This window comes from Sprattus sprattus, assembly GCF_963457725.1.
Source record: "Sprattus sprattus genome assembly, chromosome: 8".
NCBI lineage: Eukaryota > Metazoa > Chordata > Actinopteri > Clupeiformes > Clupeidae > Sprattus > Sprattus sprattus.
This window is the reverse complement of record NC_137927.1, coordinates 24653424-24668858: the sequence shown is the minus strand read 5'-3', so window position 1 is coordinate 24668858 and position 15435 is coordinate 24653424. Positions and strand designations below refer to the sequence as shown.

The 15435-nt window shown below is 42.9% G+C and overlaps 1 protein-coding gene across 2 annotated transcripts; it reads right to left on the bottom strand.

Annotated features, from left to right (window-relative positions):
* Window positions 1–10547: 10547 nt before the first annotated feature.
* Window positions 10548–15371, bottom strand: LOC308369013 (BTB/POZ domain-containing protein 1-like). 2 transcript variants are annotated; one of them, XM_080843341.1, is made up of 8 exons: window positions 14837–15371; window positions 14166–14322; window positions 13749–13854; window positions 13389–13586; window positions 12359–12551; window positions 11974–12061; window positions 11577–11723; window positions 10548–11399 (listed from the first exon to the last, which is right to left on the bottom strand). In XM_080843341.1, exons 1-8 carry the CDS (start codon window positions 15244–15246, stop codon window positions 11241–11243), a joined length of 1458 nt encoding a protein of 485 aa, XP_080699467.1. In that variant the 5' UTR covers window positions 15247–15371; the 3' UTR covers window positions 10548–11240. The 2 variants fall into 2 exon arrangements, with proteins under 2 accessions (XP_080699467.1, XP_080699468.1); XM_080843342.1 differs by having other exon boundaries at window positions 12359–12488.
* Window positions 15372–15435: the final 64 nt, after the last annotated feature.

Below are 15435 nucleotides of genomic sequence, written 5' to 3'. Positions count from 1 at the left end.
CGGTGGAAGCGGAGAAGGCAAAGCAAAGAGCTCTGTTTGTAGCAGAAAGCTCTGCAAGGAAAAGGAGATTAGAGGAAAAAAGAAAAGTAGTGGAGCGATTAGAGGAACTGAAAAGGCATAATGCTGCACAGGCCAGACTACAGGTTTATGCTGGAGAAGAGCCAGAAGACATCCCTGTTTTAGCCTCTCTAGACAGACAAGGAAGTCGTGTCACTGCATTTAACTTGCCTGGCCCTCTTGTTCCTCCACTTGTGTCCTTGCAAGGTAAGGTCCACTGGGCAAAATAGGCTGGAATCCGGAGATCTTGTGTTAGGAAATTTCAAATGACAAAGCACATCTCCGGAGTAGATTTTGGTCATATCCGGACTAATTAAAAATCCGGGAAAATATTGATGATTTCTGGCTCCGGATATGTGAATGCAAGTTTCCGGAGATCTGGTGACTAGATATTTCAACTTATGAACCCCATGCGCCAGAGTCCTCCTATCGCATCCATTGGATCAACGCATTCAGAGTGCTTGCTACGGGGTTTCAAGACTCACTCTTCAAGGAATTGACCGTTGGCAACATTTCGCTGAAGGTAAGATGCTATGGTGTCAGTCTGAGTAGTGTAAATTAAGATGACTATTATATCTGCTGGCTTCTTTGGTCTAAATTCAACATGTTGAGACTGTACAACTAAAGCAAGCGTGGTTTAATGTGGAGTTGGTCAAATAGTTTTAGGCTAGCTTAATAAGATAGCGAGCTAAGGTAGCTAGCAAGTCATTAACTAGGGGTTTAACGCGATATAGTTTTCGCTGTTTCGTTAGGGCTGTTTTAGCCACCCATATATACATATATGTCGTTCACTAATTTGCTTGCCGGTCTTGTAAAGTTACTGTAATAAATATTTTGCTAGCTTGCTAAGGGCGCTCAGTCAGAACCGTTAACAATCAGAAAAAAACAACCGGGAAATGTTGGTAGTGCTTACACACGTCAGTTTAATATTCGGAACAACCGTCATATACTTTGTGTGGTGTATATTATAATATCATACATATAATAATGATTGAGTAGAATATAATATTTTGTGTTGAAATGTCGCTGTTTCCAAAAGCTGGTTCTCTTGACCGGTCTTCCCATTTAATGTAGTGTCATGATACATGACACGATAGCCTGTTAGAGGGGAGGGAATGTATTTTGCTAGCTTGCTAAGGGCGCTCAGTCATTCTACAGACATCCTCGGATTTGTATCATTATAGTCATACAAATAATGAATACGATAATATTTGTATTATAACTTTAATTAAATTGATTGAATATGTACGGTAACTGTTACTGTTGTTCCGAATATTAAACCGACGAATATGTTAGCACAACCAACATTTCCCAGGATTTTTTTTTGCCTGATTGTTAAGGGGAAAAACCGAAATGTTGGCAGCCCTAACATATTCGTCAGTTTAATATTCGGAATAACAGTAACCGTACATATTCAATCAATTTAATGAAAACTATGATACCAATATTATCGTGTTCATTATTTGTATTACTTTAATTATACAAATCCGAGGATGCCTGTAGAATTGATGTGAACAATCACCAACGATTTGTCCAAAAATGTATAATGTATGATTTTTTTTTTTGTTGATTTTTCACACTTTGTGACTCTTTCGCTCTTTCTTTTTTTTCTTGCAGATTTTAAATGCTGTGGCAGTGCAAGGTCTGTGGATACGCAACAAGGAATCGAGGTTTGCTTATTAAACACTATATACTAAATCATGATTCCTTTGTAAGAAACCATGCACTTCCAGACATAGCTACTCCAAATTCTGTTCCATTGCTCTGTTTAAATCCTTGTACAGTATTCTGTTCGGTTCATGCATGACTCAGGTACAAAAAGACAGTTGTTGTGAAGGGGTGGGATTATTTGGACATAAATTGAATAGATTGAGCATCAACGTACACTTTTCCCCTCATCATGTAATTGCATTGCGCTTAAAATTAATTGATCTTCAATGCACTTATACATAGGTCTGTTTCATTCATACAAACTTTTCTAACTTATTGCCTGTGCACATTACTGTATTTTATTGTTGTTCAGTTTCAAGCCGTCTCACAATGAGGAGGTGACTCATGCGGTCATTCAGACCCTTGTGGATTCGGGGGAGAACTGGGGAAAGGAGAGCCTAATAAGAAGTAAGATACTGTTACTGTTAAACATCTATAACTTTGCAATTATTTGGTTTTCTGTGCTTTGTAGTCAAGTTTTTTTATTGTCAGATGCACAGTACAACAGAGTCGGACTGGGCACTGAAATTCTTAGGACAGGACACCGCACCACAACTAACATAACATAACTTAGTTTTGCTGATGTTGAGAGAGAGGTTATTGTATTCTTCTGTTTTATTCATTGGTTTGTTTCAAACAGGAGCCTGCAACAGGTACTTTGAAAACTTAAAAAGTCAGCGGAAAATGGACCTGGTGGGGAGGACAGAGGAAGTGAGGAGAAAAAAACTTCTCCGAAGCAGGCGAGAGCGGGTACGTGGCATGAAGTGAAATTAAAAAATATCACCCCATCTGAAAAGGAGTCAATTTTCATCCACACTAGGCTTTCATGTAAACTGAGTCTACTCTAGTTACTATTTGGTCTTGACGTTGCTTGACACTATGTCTCTTTCTTTTGCAGCTTTTCCAGAAACGCCTGCTGGCGGCGCGGGATCTGCTGGCACCAGAAGAACACCTGTTCTTCAAGGAGGCAGACGCCAGCTTCATGTCTGATGAGGAGAGTGATGAAGAGGACAAGCTTAAAATCAACGTCCTGCCTTCCAGGTGGAGGTGCGCTCAGCTGAGCCGCCTCACCCTGCGCGGCCAGCAGGCGCTCGAAAGCAATGGCCGGAGGGGCGTCAAGCCGGGTCATACCAGGCGGCGAGTGACAGAGAGGGGCCACTTCTCTACAAGGAGCCCTCCAGCCCAAAAAGAGGCCTATGTTGAGAATTAAAATAAAAAAAATTTAATAATATTGTTTTTGTTGTCATAGTGTGTAACTTAGTACCAATCAGTCATAGAGGTTATAGATGGGTCATGAATATCCTAACCGTAGTCACTTGAGCAACTTTGTTTATAGGTTAAGAAGGAGGATTTACTGTTTGCATGGTAGACTTTGGCCAAATGGTGCTTCATTACAACTTCAACATGGATAATTGAAGATTAAGATTTAAAAGATATAATGTTTTATATGATAAAAGGGTTGATACATGCCGATTTATTATTTAAATACTGCAATGTTAAACATAATATACTACTTAAAACAGGCATGAGATAAATGCCAATAGACATTCGGGTCCTGAAGCTTTTTGGATCGCGCCGTGCGCGCGGCCCGGGCCATGCTGTGGGTATACGGAGTTAAACACCCACGGAAACGATGACTGTCAGGAGCGTTTCCGTGCAGAATATTAGATACACGGGCGATTTCTGGTGAGTATCCGGGGTCCGGATTGGTCGCGTGTGACACAGTCCCATTCCGGAGTCAAAACATGCTCCGGATATGAGAATTGAGACTAACGTTTCCAGCGTGTTTCTGTCCGGATTTTTCCGGAAAGTCTAAATATCAGGTAGTCTCACGTTATTAAGATCTCCGGAAATAAGGCGTTTTAGCCCAGTGGTCTCTTCAATTAGATCATCTTCTCCCCTCCTACAAAGCCCCAGTCAGGCAGCAGCTGTACCTCAAGCAGACATACTATCTACTGCACCTGGAGCTACCAATGACCTTGTGAGAATGCTTGCAGAGGCAATAACAGCTAACAGGATTCCGATTCCAGAACCTGCTGTCTACTTTGGAGATCCCTTGCAGTACACAGACTGGAAGCTGTCTTTTCAGACATTAATTGATCGTAAGAATTTGCCAGCCCAAGAAAAACTTTTCTTCTTACGCAAGTACGTAGGCGGCTCGGCCAAACGAGCTATTGAAGGATATTCCCTAATCGGAACAAAAGATGCCTATCGTGATGCATTGAACATACTTGATGACCGCTTCGGAAATCCCTTCATAGTTGGCAAAGCATACAGAGACAAGATCCAGTCATGGCATAGGATTGCTTCTAAAGACAGTGAGGATCTTCGCGAGTTCGTAGACTTCTTAACCAGCGTTGAAACCGCCATGCCTTATGTTCAGGGCTTGCAAACTCTGAATGACTGTGTTGAAAATCAGAGAATCGTCGCCAAGCTGCCTGACTGGTTGAGTTCCCGTTGGAACAGAACAGCTACAATCTTCCAAGACGAACGCAAAGCCTTTCCTGACTTCAAACACTTTGTACATTTTCTCAACAAGGAGGCCAGGATTGCCTGTAATCCTATCACCTCATTTCAAGCATTAAGGCCAGCAGAACAAGAAAGATATAGACAAAGTGATTCAGATCAAAGGCTTCACAGAAATCATAACTCAAGCGCCAAGACTTTTACGACAAGTTCAAGTGAGAAGAGCAACCCTGTGTGTGTTTTTTGCAAAAGGCATGGACATACTATGCACGAATGTCGAAAGATCATGGAAATGCCAGTTGAAGAAAGAGTGAAATTTGTTCAATCAGAGAAACTGTGCTTTGGCTGTCTCAAGATCGGCCACAATTCCAAGTCCTGCATCTCCAGGAGCACCTGTGAGAAATGCGACAGACGTCATCCAACCTGTCTCCATCAAGATTGGGAGAGAAACCCAGGACTCAGAACTCGCCAAACACAGTCCCTGGTGAGCCAAGGGTCTGCAGAAAGAAGACCTGAGCAACCAAATGACCATCTTGAGATGCAGCAAGCTACCTCCAACAGAGTCATTCAGAAGAAGAAAAGCACTCACACGTCGTCAATCCTTCCTGTGTACGTGTCAACAGCAGCTAATCCTGAGGAAGAGGTTTTGGTGTATGCCTTGCTCGACACTCAGAGCGACACCACTTTTATTCTAAAGGATATAGCTGATCTGATGCACATCAAGCAAGACCCTGTGAGACTCCAGATCTCCACAATCACGTCAAGAACAAAGGTTGTGTCGAGTCACAAAATGTATGGACTCCAAGTAAGAGGCTTGATGTCTGAAGAAAGAATCAAGCTCCCAGTAACATACACCAGAGAATATATACCTGCCAATAGATCCGACATACCCACACGCAAAACTGCAAAAGGTTGGCCTCATCTTGAACATCTAGCTGATGAGATGCCATCTGAACTTGACTGTGAAGTGGGATTGCTGATTGGCTATAACTGCCCCCAAGTGTTGCTTCCAAGAAACGTGGTCAGTGGTGAAGAAGGCCAGCCATTTGCCCAGAAATCTGTGTTGGGGTGGAGCATCATTGGCTACAGCGAATTTCATGGTGATTTCGAAGATGAAATCGGAATCAGTCATCAAATCATCTCAAGAGAAGTCTTTCCAGCCACTCAACCACCTCTCAGACTCAAGTCTGAAGTCCACTTTGTGTGCCGGACTAAAGTAAAGGAAATACTCACTCCAGCAGACATGGTAAAGATTTTTGAGTCAGATTTCACAGAGAGAACTGGCGAAGATGTAGCCATGTCCCAAGAAGACCTGCGTTTCTTAGCCAAGCTGAAACAAGGTATCAAGCAGAAGAAGGACGGACATTTAGTGATGCCACTGCCCTTCAAAGAAGAAAGGCCAATTCTGCCAAACAACAAGGCTTGTGCAGAGCACCGACTCCAGAGTCTAAAGAGACGCTTCAGGAAAGATGGACAGTACTACAAAGACTACATGGCCTTCATGGCGGATATTATTGCCCGAGGCGATGCAGAAAAGGTTCCAGAGTGGGAGATCAGTAGTCAGCCAGCCTGGTACATCCCTCACCATGGGGTTTACCACCCCCAGAAGCCCGGCAAGATCCGTGTAGTCTTTGACTGCTCTGCAAAATGTCATGGTACTTACCTGAATGAACATCTACTGACTGGACCAGACCTCACAAACACCCTTGTGGGGGTCCTGTGTCGTTTCCGTAAGGGTCAAGTGGCCATCATGTGCGATGTGGAGCGCATGTTTCATCAGTTCCATGTCACACAGGAAGATCAAGACTACCTCAGATTCTTGTGGTGGGAAGAGGGTGAGCTGGAAGCTAAGCCATCAGTTTTCCGAATGAGAGTCCACCTGTTCGGCGCTGCCTCCTCACCTGGATGCGCAAACTTTGGACTCCAGTATCTCGCTGCTCACGGTGAGGGCAAGTTCAGTCAAGCTGCAGTAAGATTCATACAACGCAACTTCTATGTCGACGACGGTCTGACAAGTGTCGAATCAGAGGCAGAGACTATCCAACTTGTGAGAGAAGCCAGAGACCTCTGCAAGTCTGGGAAACTTCACCTGCACAAGTTCATCTCCAACAGTAAGCAGGTGCTTGCCTCTCTCCCAAGAGAAGAATGTGCTAAAAGTGCAGCTGACTTTGACCTCACCCTAGGAGAGTCTAAGGTAGAACGGGCACTTGGAGTGCAGTGGTGTGTGGCATCCGACACATTCCAATTCCGAGTGACTGTGAAGGAAAACCCATTCACTAGAAGAGGCGTTCTGTCCACAGTGGCTTCAGTTTTTGATCCCCTTGGATTTGTGGCACCCTTCATTCTAATTGGGAAAAGAATACTGCAAACCATGTGCAGAGACAAGGTAGGCTGGGACGAGCCACTTCCAGATGACCTCAAGCCGCAATGGGAAGCTTGGCTTCAAGACCTCCTTGATCTGTCAGCAATAAAGATAGCCCGCTGCTATGTGCCACCAACATTTAAAGATGCTCAGTGTCATGAACTGCACAATTTTTCTGATGCCAGCTCGACCGGCTATGGAGTCTGCTCTTACCTAAGAACTGTGACCTTGTCTGGACAGGTGCATTGCACGCTCGTCATGGGGAAGGCCAGAGTGGCACCAACGAAAGTGACAACCATCCCTAGATTAGAGCTCTCTGCCGCCGTCATCGCCACCAGAACAGGTGATCTGCTAAGAAGAGAACTGGAATTGAGTCAGCTCAGTGAATACTATTGGACCGATTCCAAGGTTGTTCTTGGCTACCTTAACAATGAGGCAAGACGGTTTCATGTCTTTGTGGCCAATAGAATTCAGCAGATCAAGTCAAGCACAGAACCTCATCAATGGAGGCATGTGGCTACAGAACATAACCCAGCTGACCATGCCTCCCGTGGACTCACAGCAAAGGAGCTCATGGAGTCAAATTGGTTTACTGGGCCAAGTTTCCTGTGGCAAAGAGAACTCCCCAAAGAAGAGGTCAAGGTGGGAGTGAGTGATGGTGACCCAGAGCTCAAAAAGGCCCAAGTCCTCACAACCAAGGTGACGGAGCAGATATCTCTGTTGGATCGCTTGCAAAGGTTCTCAGACTGGAGTAGAATGGTGAAGGCTGTAGCAAGACTCAAGCGCTGTGCAGGGAATTTGAAAGGGCTGAAAGAAAGATCAGAGTCCACAACACTGGATGAAAGAAAAGATGCTGAACAATTCATAATTCGTTTAGTCCAAGAAGAAGTCTTCAGTGAAGAAATCAAGGCTCTTAAGCAAAGGAAAGAGGTGAAGTCAAACCAGTCTTCCAGACTGCACAAGTTAAGTCCATTTGTGGATGACCAGGATGTTCTACGAGTGGGAGGAAGATTGACTCACGCAGCACTCCATCCCTATGTCAAGCACCCTGCCATTCTTCCAAAGGGACATCATGTTTCTCGTCTACTCATCAAACACTTTCATGAACGGATTTGCCATCAAGGTCGTGGCATGACCATGAATGAGGTCCGCTCTAATGGCATTTGGATTCTGGGATGTAGCAGTGAAGTGTCCTCCATCATCTTCAAATGCGTGAAATGCAGAAAGTATCGTAAATGCATTCAAGAACAAGTCATGGCTGATCTACCGCCTGAAAGATTAGAACCTACCCCTCCATTTACATACAGTGGAATGGACTGTTTCGGACCATTCTATGTGAAGGATGGAAGAAAAGAACTGAAAAGATATGGACTTCTGTTTACTTGCATGTGTTCGAGAGCTGTTCATATTGAAGTGCTTGATGATCTCAGTTCTGATGCATTTCTTAACGCATTGCGTTGCTTCATTTCCATCCGTGGCAATGTAAGCCAGCTCCATAGTGACCAAGGCACTAACTTTGTCGGTGCGAAGAGAGAGTTCATGCAACTCATGAAAGGATTCACTCAAGAGCGTGTGAAAGAGCTGGGCTGTCGCTTCATCCTGAATCCACCTTCTTCCAGTCACATGGGCGGAGTCTGGGAGCGACAGATCCGAACAGTGAGGAGTGTCTTGACAGCCATCTTAGATCACTCTGCCAGAACCCTAGACAGTTCTTCACTTAGAACTTTCATGTATGAAGCCATGGCAATTGTGAATAGTCGACCTTTGACCTCTGAGCACATCAATGATCCATTGTCACCAGAGCCATTAACGCCAAATCATATATTGACAATGAAGTCTGAGATTGTAGCACCACCACCTGGAGAGTTCTCTAGAGAAGATCTCTATCTAAAGAAGAGATGGAAGAGAGTCCAATTTCTGTCTAATGAGTTCTGGACCAGGTGGAAGAAGGAGTATCTTCTGAATTTACAACAAAGATGTAAATGGACTAAGAATCGCAGAGACGTAAAGGTCAATGATGTAGTCCTACTTCAAGATGACCTGGCACCACGGAACAGTTGGAAGCTTGCCAAAGTAGTTGAAGTCTTCCCAGGATTTGATGGGCGGGTCAGGAAGGTCAAACTTTTAGTCAGTGATGCAACACTAGACAGCAAAGGTGCACGCACTACTAAGCCAGTATATTTAGAAAGACCCATACACAAAACAGTATCCTTACTTGAATCTGATTAAAGAGAAGGTTTTTTACAGTGTTTTTTTCAAATGCAAATTAAATATGTTCATGTACTATGTGTTTTGATAACTGTAAATATTCCTGTGTTAAATAACCTTTGGATCTTTAAGGTCACACTTTGTGGGACGGTGGGAGTGTAATCGCAGTCACAAATGTTTTAAATGTTCTATGTGGTATTTTGATTAACTAAGGCTGTTCAATGTATGTTTTTAACTCAATTTCCCACAATGCACATCACCTGCCACCTCCTGTTGACAGTTGACAGCTGACAGTTGACAGCTGGATGCCCAGTGTTGCTTAGTTACCAAATAAAACAATATATCGCTAATATCTCATATTGAAGAACCACAAAATGTATCCCTCTTAGTCCACAAGCAGGCAAAAGTGGTATGTAACGTTTTGTTTTGTTATTATTTTAATGACATTTAAGATTGTTTTTGTGTTTATGAATGTATAATTAATTACGGTATGTCTTTCATTCATTTCTGTACAGTTTTACGGTGTACTAGCATACGTGTTCGTTGACACAATAAAGAACATCTGTATAAATGAACCTGGACCTTGGATGTGTGACTAAGGGCGGCACACATGATAATCATAGTTTTTCAGTGTTGTAAACGCTCAGCCCGTCCCAACCCCTTGCCCGCTTCTTAGCCTCTCTCCAAATTATGCAGTGGGTGGAGGTTAGAATCAAGCTGGAGGTAATCTTAGCAGTAGTGGAGGGGGAAATGTATTCCTTTTAGGTGTTCATATAAATCCACTAGACAGGATAATACTGCCCTTAACCCTAAACCAGGGCTGTAATAAATAAGGGAATAAATAGCAACCTCAATGAAGAGCCACAGTATTGTTTCATACAATTCTTCACTGTCAGGACATTTATATGATATTTCATGCAGATGTCTGTTTTTTGTACAGTAGTTTAAAGTTTTAAAGTTGTTTTGTTTGTTCTTTTTCTGTGACAATGTAACACCACATTTCAGTGCTGCGGTGGAATTTAAGGATGTATTGAATGATTCAGAAAGATTCACTTATACCTATCTCCCAGTATTTTTTCGCCTGAGAACAAGTCATCAATTTTTGAATGAAAATTCCGAGAAACTGGGGACCTGATTGAAATGATATACGGTGAATTTGTATTAAGGACCCTTTGAACTATCTAAAAGTGCTGTATAACAACTTTTCCTAAAAAATATTTACCTCAGACTTACTTTAATTTCAACTCAGCAAAATATCAGCAAATTAGCCTATGGCGTTTTTAGTGTAATAGTACACCATTTCCAAGACCCAAAATGACTACATTAATGACTTCTGAAAATTGTCAACCAAAGATTTTCTGATTCTTCAGTCTGTAAGGATTCCAAAAATATATAGTTTTACAAATCCCCCAAAAAATTGAACGGACGAATTGGTCTGAACATAGTGTCCTTGACTATTATGACCCTTTGCTATTGTGGAGCATGTGATGAAGTATTTCCACGATCAACAATGATGTTAAATTGTGGATGCATTTGTGTCCGTGTTGTTTTTGAAGACATGCTGTAAAACATTCAATATTTTGGTTTTGATGATACATCAAACATATTATTATTCTACATGTGATTGAATACATGACAGATTAAACCCTTGGACCTATAGATATGTTCAATGTGAATGATTTAGACCAATAAATATATGATTGCAATACACTGGCAAGTGAAACCACAACACATCAGACATTCATCATGTTACTGCTCTTATTATAGTTTTTCAGAGAAGTGCATATTACAAAACAATTTGAGTATTCTGAGATGTGATTTAACATAACTGTATGATATGCAATAGTATTCACTGAAACAATACATGACTCCATGTAAAAAAAAAAAAATCCCTGTCATTAATGGTGCAAAATCACTGACTGCAAACAATTGTATTTAATGGCATGTCTAAAATCAAACCCTCTTCCCTGTATTGTACATAACAAGCAGTATTTTCTTTCTGTTTCTCAGCTCTAAAGAAGACATGTCCAGCGACCTTTAGAAAATAACAATCTCAGCACCTCAAGTTGGCAAACATTCGTATCTGTACATATCTCCAGCTTAACAATGTATAGATATATGTTCAGCTCGTATTGCTTTAGTAATCACGAACGCAAATAAGGATCTCGGCTGGCGTTAGATGAAAAGGGACTTTGGCATCCCTCCTGGGAGACGTTGACGCGCGAGTCATTAAAGACGAGATGTGACCATGTGGGACGAGCTTACGTCAGCTTTGTGAGATGTTTCCACGTGTGATGATGCAGGTAGCACAAGAAGCCAGCGCAGCGTAATCGGTCCCAACCGGCAGACCCAATCCCTGGAAGAGAGTCTCCGTGTCAGTTCATGACGCCTCGGCTCACACAGTCGTCACTGTCAGGTAATGTTTGGTGCTGGTGGTTTAGGTGTAGAAGATGATTTCAGGGATCTGGCCGTCCTCTATGGAGGTGCCATTGTTATTGCCGGGGGAACTGCAGAAGAAAAATGTTGTCTTGGTCCCGGTTCCTGAATCATGTGCCACTTTCTTAAGTCCTTTTGTCCCATAATGTGAATCAGGCCCCTGGATATCACAGATAAAAATAAACATGCAGCATAATGTTATTATGCAAGGTAAATACAAATATACCATTTCATGTAAAAGATCACAACTTAATTGCTCAGAGACTAAAAAACAGACTTTATGTTTTGCACAAAAAAAAAAAACACACAAAAAAAGAACCAAACCTGGATGTCTCACCTTGAGAGTAGCACAAGCTGTGTAGCTAACATTGGGTAAGATCTCAATGGGCTCCTTGAACATGACCCTGAATGTGCTATCTGATCCATCACAGCTAAATCCTGTGTCATTCTGCCCAAGCATGTTATTCCGGTCACTCTCCATGATCTATTAGAGGGAAGTGATTCAGAACTGTGAGTGGACATGTACCATTTGTATATGACTCATCTTCCTGAAATAAAGATTCAAGAAGTAAACTGGGTTTGTCCTGGATCATGTGCACTTAAACTGCATGGCCACTGATATTTAAAATGAGATAATGAGGTTGCCTGGACAAATTCAAGCCATTTCGACAATCTTAGAAAGCATGCAATCTTAGCAGACAGACAAAATAGCAGCTCAAGCGTTACACTCTCACCTGTATGCTGACTTGGTAATCTGTTGATCCATGTATTGATCCGTACAAACCGAACCCCACTACTGATATTCGCCTATTGACATTAAACCTGTGGGGAGAAGAGACAGAGCCTAAAGTTAAGAACGTCATGAGGAAACTCAGTCACATCAATATACTCAGTCAGCTCATTCTCACACAACACTAGGTGTACCCGTGTTCAAATTCATACACAATACACAATTCCATAGAACCACTGTGTAACCTACCAAATATTAAAGCATATGCCCCCTCTCTACCTCCTAACTCTTAGCCAACACTATTGTAGACAGAACATTGTTGTTGACCCAACACTCAGCTAGTAGAACCCTGAGCTGCATTAAATCCATTAGGCATGTATCAAACCCACCTGATGCGGTCACTGGTTCCACTGTATCCCCAGCGACTCTCAACCTGCTGGAACCTATTAATGCTGCACTCCTTGCCCCTGAGACAGCACCGTGGTCTGTCGATGTAGTCGACGCGGGGTTTGGGGTTTACTGTAAAGTGTAAAAAGACATTTACCACCTCCCGATCGGACATTATCCCAGACTGGGCAGGCCCTGTTGCACAAGAGAAAATATCAAACTGGGTTTCTATGGTTGGTTGTCTCAGGACACACAATCACACAGGCACAGCAGAAGTAATGTGAGATCACAATGCTGAACTACTAGGTACATGGTAGTAATGATGTTTTCACCGACTATGCTGTTGCAAAGCCAAATTGGTCGATTACAATCCATCAAGTAGAGGAAGATACAGCAATGATAAACATGTTTATGGCTATTTAGCATCGTCAACCATCTGCAGCGTGAGCTTTAATTTGAATGAGATCTACAGGCAAATTTACTGGAGCTGATGGCCTGTTAGGGAGTTGAAGGCTGCATATGGCTCTGTTTGGTCTTCGTGAAGCAGCAGATGGCGCAGAATTCACACAGACATAAACATGTTTGAGGGTGGGTAAGATGACTAGGGTTTTATATGTGGATTCAATCAGGGTATGAACACCCTCATAATTTAAATAGAGGTGCACAAGATTCCCTTCGTGATTTTGCTTAAAAGAGAAACGCAGAAAAGCACTTGCTACTATCAGTTACATTCAGCCAAATGGAAGGATAATTTCTATTCTAAAATGTATGACAAGGGTTTTCAAAACACAGAGATATTTTGGACATGACTTACACCAGCTATGCAGTGTCAATGAGAAGGTGATCATTTGAGAGCAACAAATAAAAACACATCAAAACCACATCCTGTTGCCATCACACAGGTGTCATATAGACAGTGAAGGACAGTGCAGAGTCAGGTCAGTGCACTGGAAGAAAATGCTCTCCCTTTTGAACAGAATTTACACCTACACCCGATTTTTCCCCCTAACAACCAGGAGTGCTTGAGCTTACCGGCCGCAAACTCCTCCACAGTCATGAGGGGGAAGCGGATGAGGGTGAGCGCTTTGCCCAGAACCTTCTGTTTGTTCTCTGAGGTGAGCGCCAGCTGCTGTCTGTGGCACTCTGCGTCGGCCCAGCGGACCACGGCACCAAACAGCCGGCTCTCCCGGATGCCCAGCGTGTCTCTCTCCAGTACCGCACATAATGTGTCTGCACAACAAGCAGGGATAAGCCCACATGAAAAGCAGGGACAAACACACAGAACCCAGTACAATTATTCAGTCCACTAGCAGAGACTAGCCATTCACTGTACTGAATAGCGATTAATAGAGCAACACGCACATAGCGACTGTTGAGTGGAAGGTGACTCACCTAAATCGATGTCAGTGAACCCCTCTGCGTTTACGGCATCAGCAGTGCTTTTATCTATCGTATCCAGGCAAATACTAGCAAGTTGAGGCTCGTCAAATAATCTGGCCTGGAATGACAACAAGTATTACAAGAGTGCTTTCCCTGAAAGACAAGGAGTTGGTTATCATGACCTGAGCATCAACATCAATAAAGTTTGATTTAATTTGACGTTCTTTTTGTTTTAATTATTGATTTCTTTTGACATTCCCTCCATAATGCACTATAAAACAAATATGCATGTTACAGTAACTAGGACTACCACAATAATATGCAGACAAACCTGTCAGCTTCTCCTAAGGTATTTTGATCATAGCACGAGACTGACAATAAACATCATTTTTAAACACTCTATAGCTGATGGGGATACACCACGCTTACCTGAGTGAGAAGCATAAAGGCGTTGTCAGCCCTGAGGTGCTTGGTAAGAAACTCGACACAATGTGTCTCTAAAGCACGAACAGCATATTTTTTGGCGGTATAAAGTGTAGTCATGACAGTCTCTGGGCCAATGTGGACCTCGTCAGAGTACAGAAACCTTAAAGGCACAAATGACATAATTGGGAGTTAGCAGATGTGGAATACAAAGACAAGTTCTGACACATCAAAGAACACGAAAATCAAAATAGTAGGGGCAAGAGGGCTGGAATGTGCCTTGATCTGGCACATATGTGGTGGGTCGGTACCAGATCAGGGGAAAGTCTTTAACACAAATGATCGAAGTTTACTAATACCGTCCACACCAGTTGATTTGAACTTCAGAGCTTTACTTCCGGTAGGCTCCGGAAGTTTCAAGAACGATGGGATGTCTGAGTCATGTAAATGATTGCAGTCGCCTCTAGCTAGCAAAGTTCTTTATTTTTCTGAACTCTCTATGCTTTCGTGTCCGAGACTCCAACACAAATAAAACAAAGCAGAAGGCTAAGTTTGGATTGTATGTAAAATATTGTAAACACTACACTAATACTTATGTAAAATACATCACAGCCAAAATGATTCACAACATGGAACTTGCAATAATCATGACGCGAAATCACGTCAAAGCCATTTACCTTAATAAAGCGAGAAATGCAGCTGGCTCAACATCGGGGAGCTCAATTTCAGTAGATGTTGTGGCCATGCCACCATTGAACATGGCGTCAAAAACGGCACTTCCAGCAGCCAACACGAATTTGTGAGATGGTATTCTTTGAGCCTGTCGGCCCTTGCCCACAACAAACCTTACATCACTAAGCAACTCATTATTGAAGAGGAATGCAAATCGTTCTTTGACAGAGCTCTTTGTAGCTTGCCAGTTGTAGACAGGCTCTCTGTGCATGCCCACTGACGGAGGGGGAATCGGCGCTGGGATTACTTCGACCGCAACATTGGAGACAGCTGCGTTCCTTCTAGCGCCAGACTGGGTGAAATTGAACGCTTGTCCTTCGGCTCTGGGTGCCGCTTGGCCGCCCCCCGTAGCCATGTTATGTTTACGGATTACGTCAGCTTATCCACCGAGCGACAGAAGTATCAACGAAACATTTTCGAGTGGCTTTCCGTGTCCTCAGACATGGCTTGACATCGCTGTTTACAACTTGCTTGCTATCGAGCTCATCATAGCGTCGAATCCGACGACGATTGCGTCACGACAAGGCACACCACCCCTTTCCGG

What these genes read in the sequence shown, in the direction of transcription:
- LOC308369013 (XM_080843341.1), bottom strand. Translation starts at nt 15,246, where the DNA reads ATGGCTACGGGGGGCGGCCAAGCGGCACCCAGAGCCGAAGGACAAGCG. An exon ending in GGAACCAGTGACCGCATCAG is followed by an intron (nt 12,062 to 12,358) that starts GTGGGTTTGATA and finishes TTCTCCCCACAG; the next exon opens with GTTTAATGTCAATAGGCGAA. An exon ending in CAGCTTGTGCTACTCTCAAG is followed by an intron (nt 11,400 to 11,576) that starts GTGAGACATCCA and finishes TGTGATATCCAG; the next exon opens with GGGCCTGATTCACATTATGG.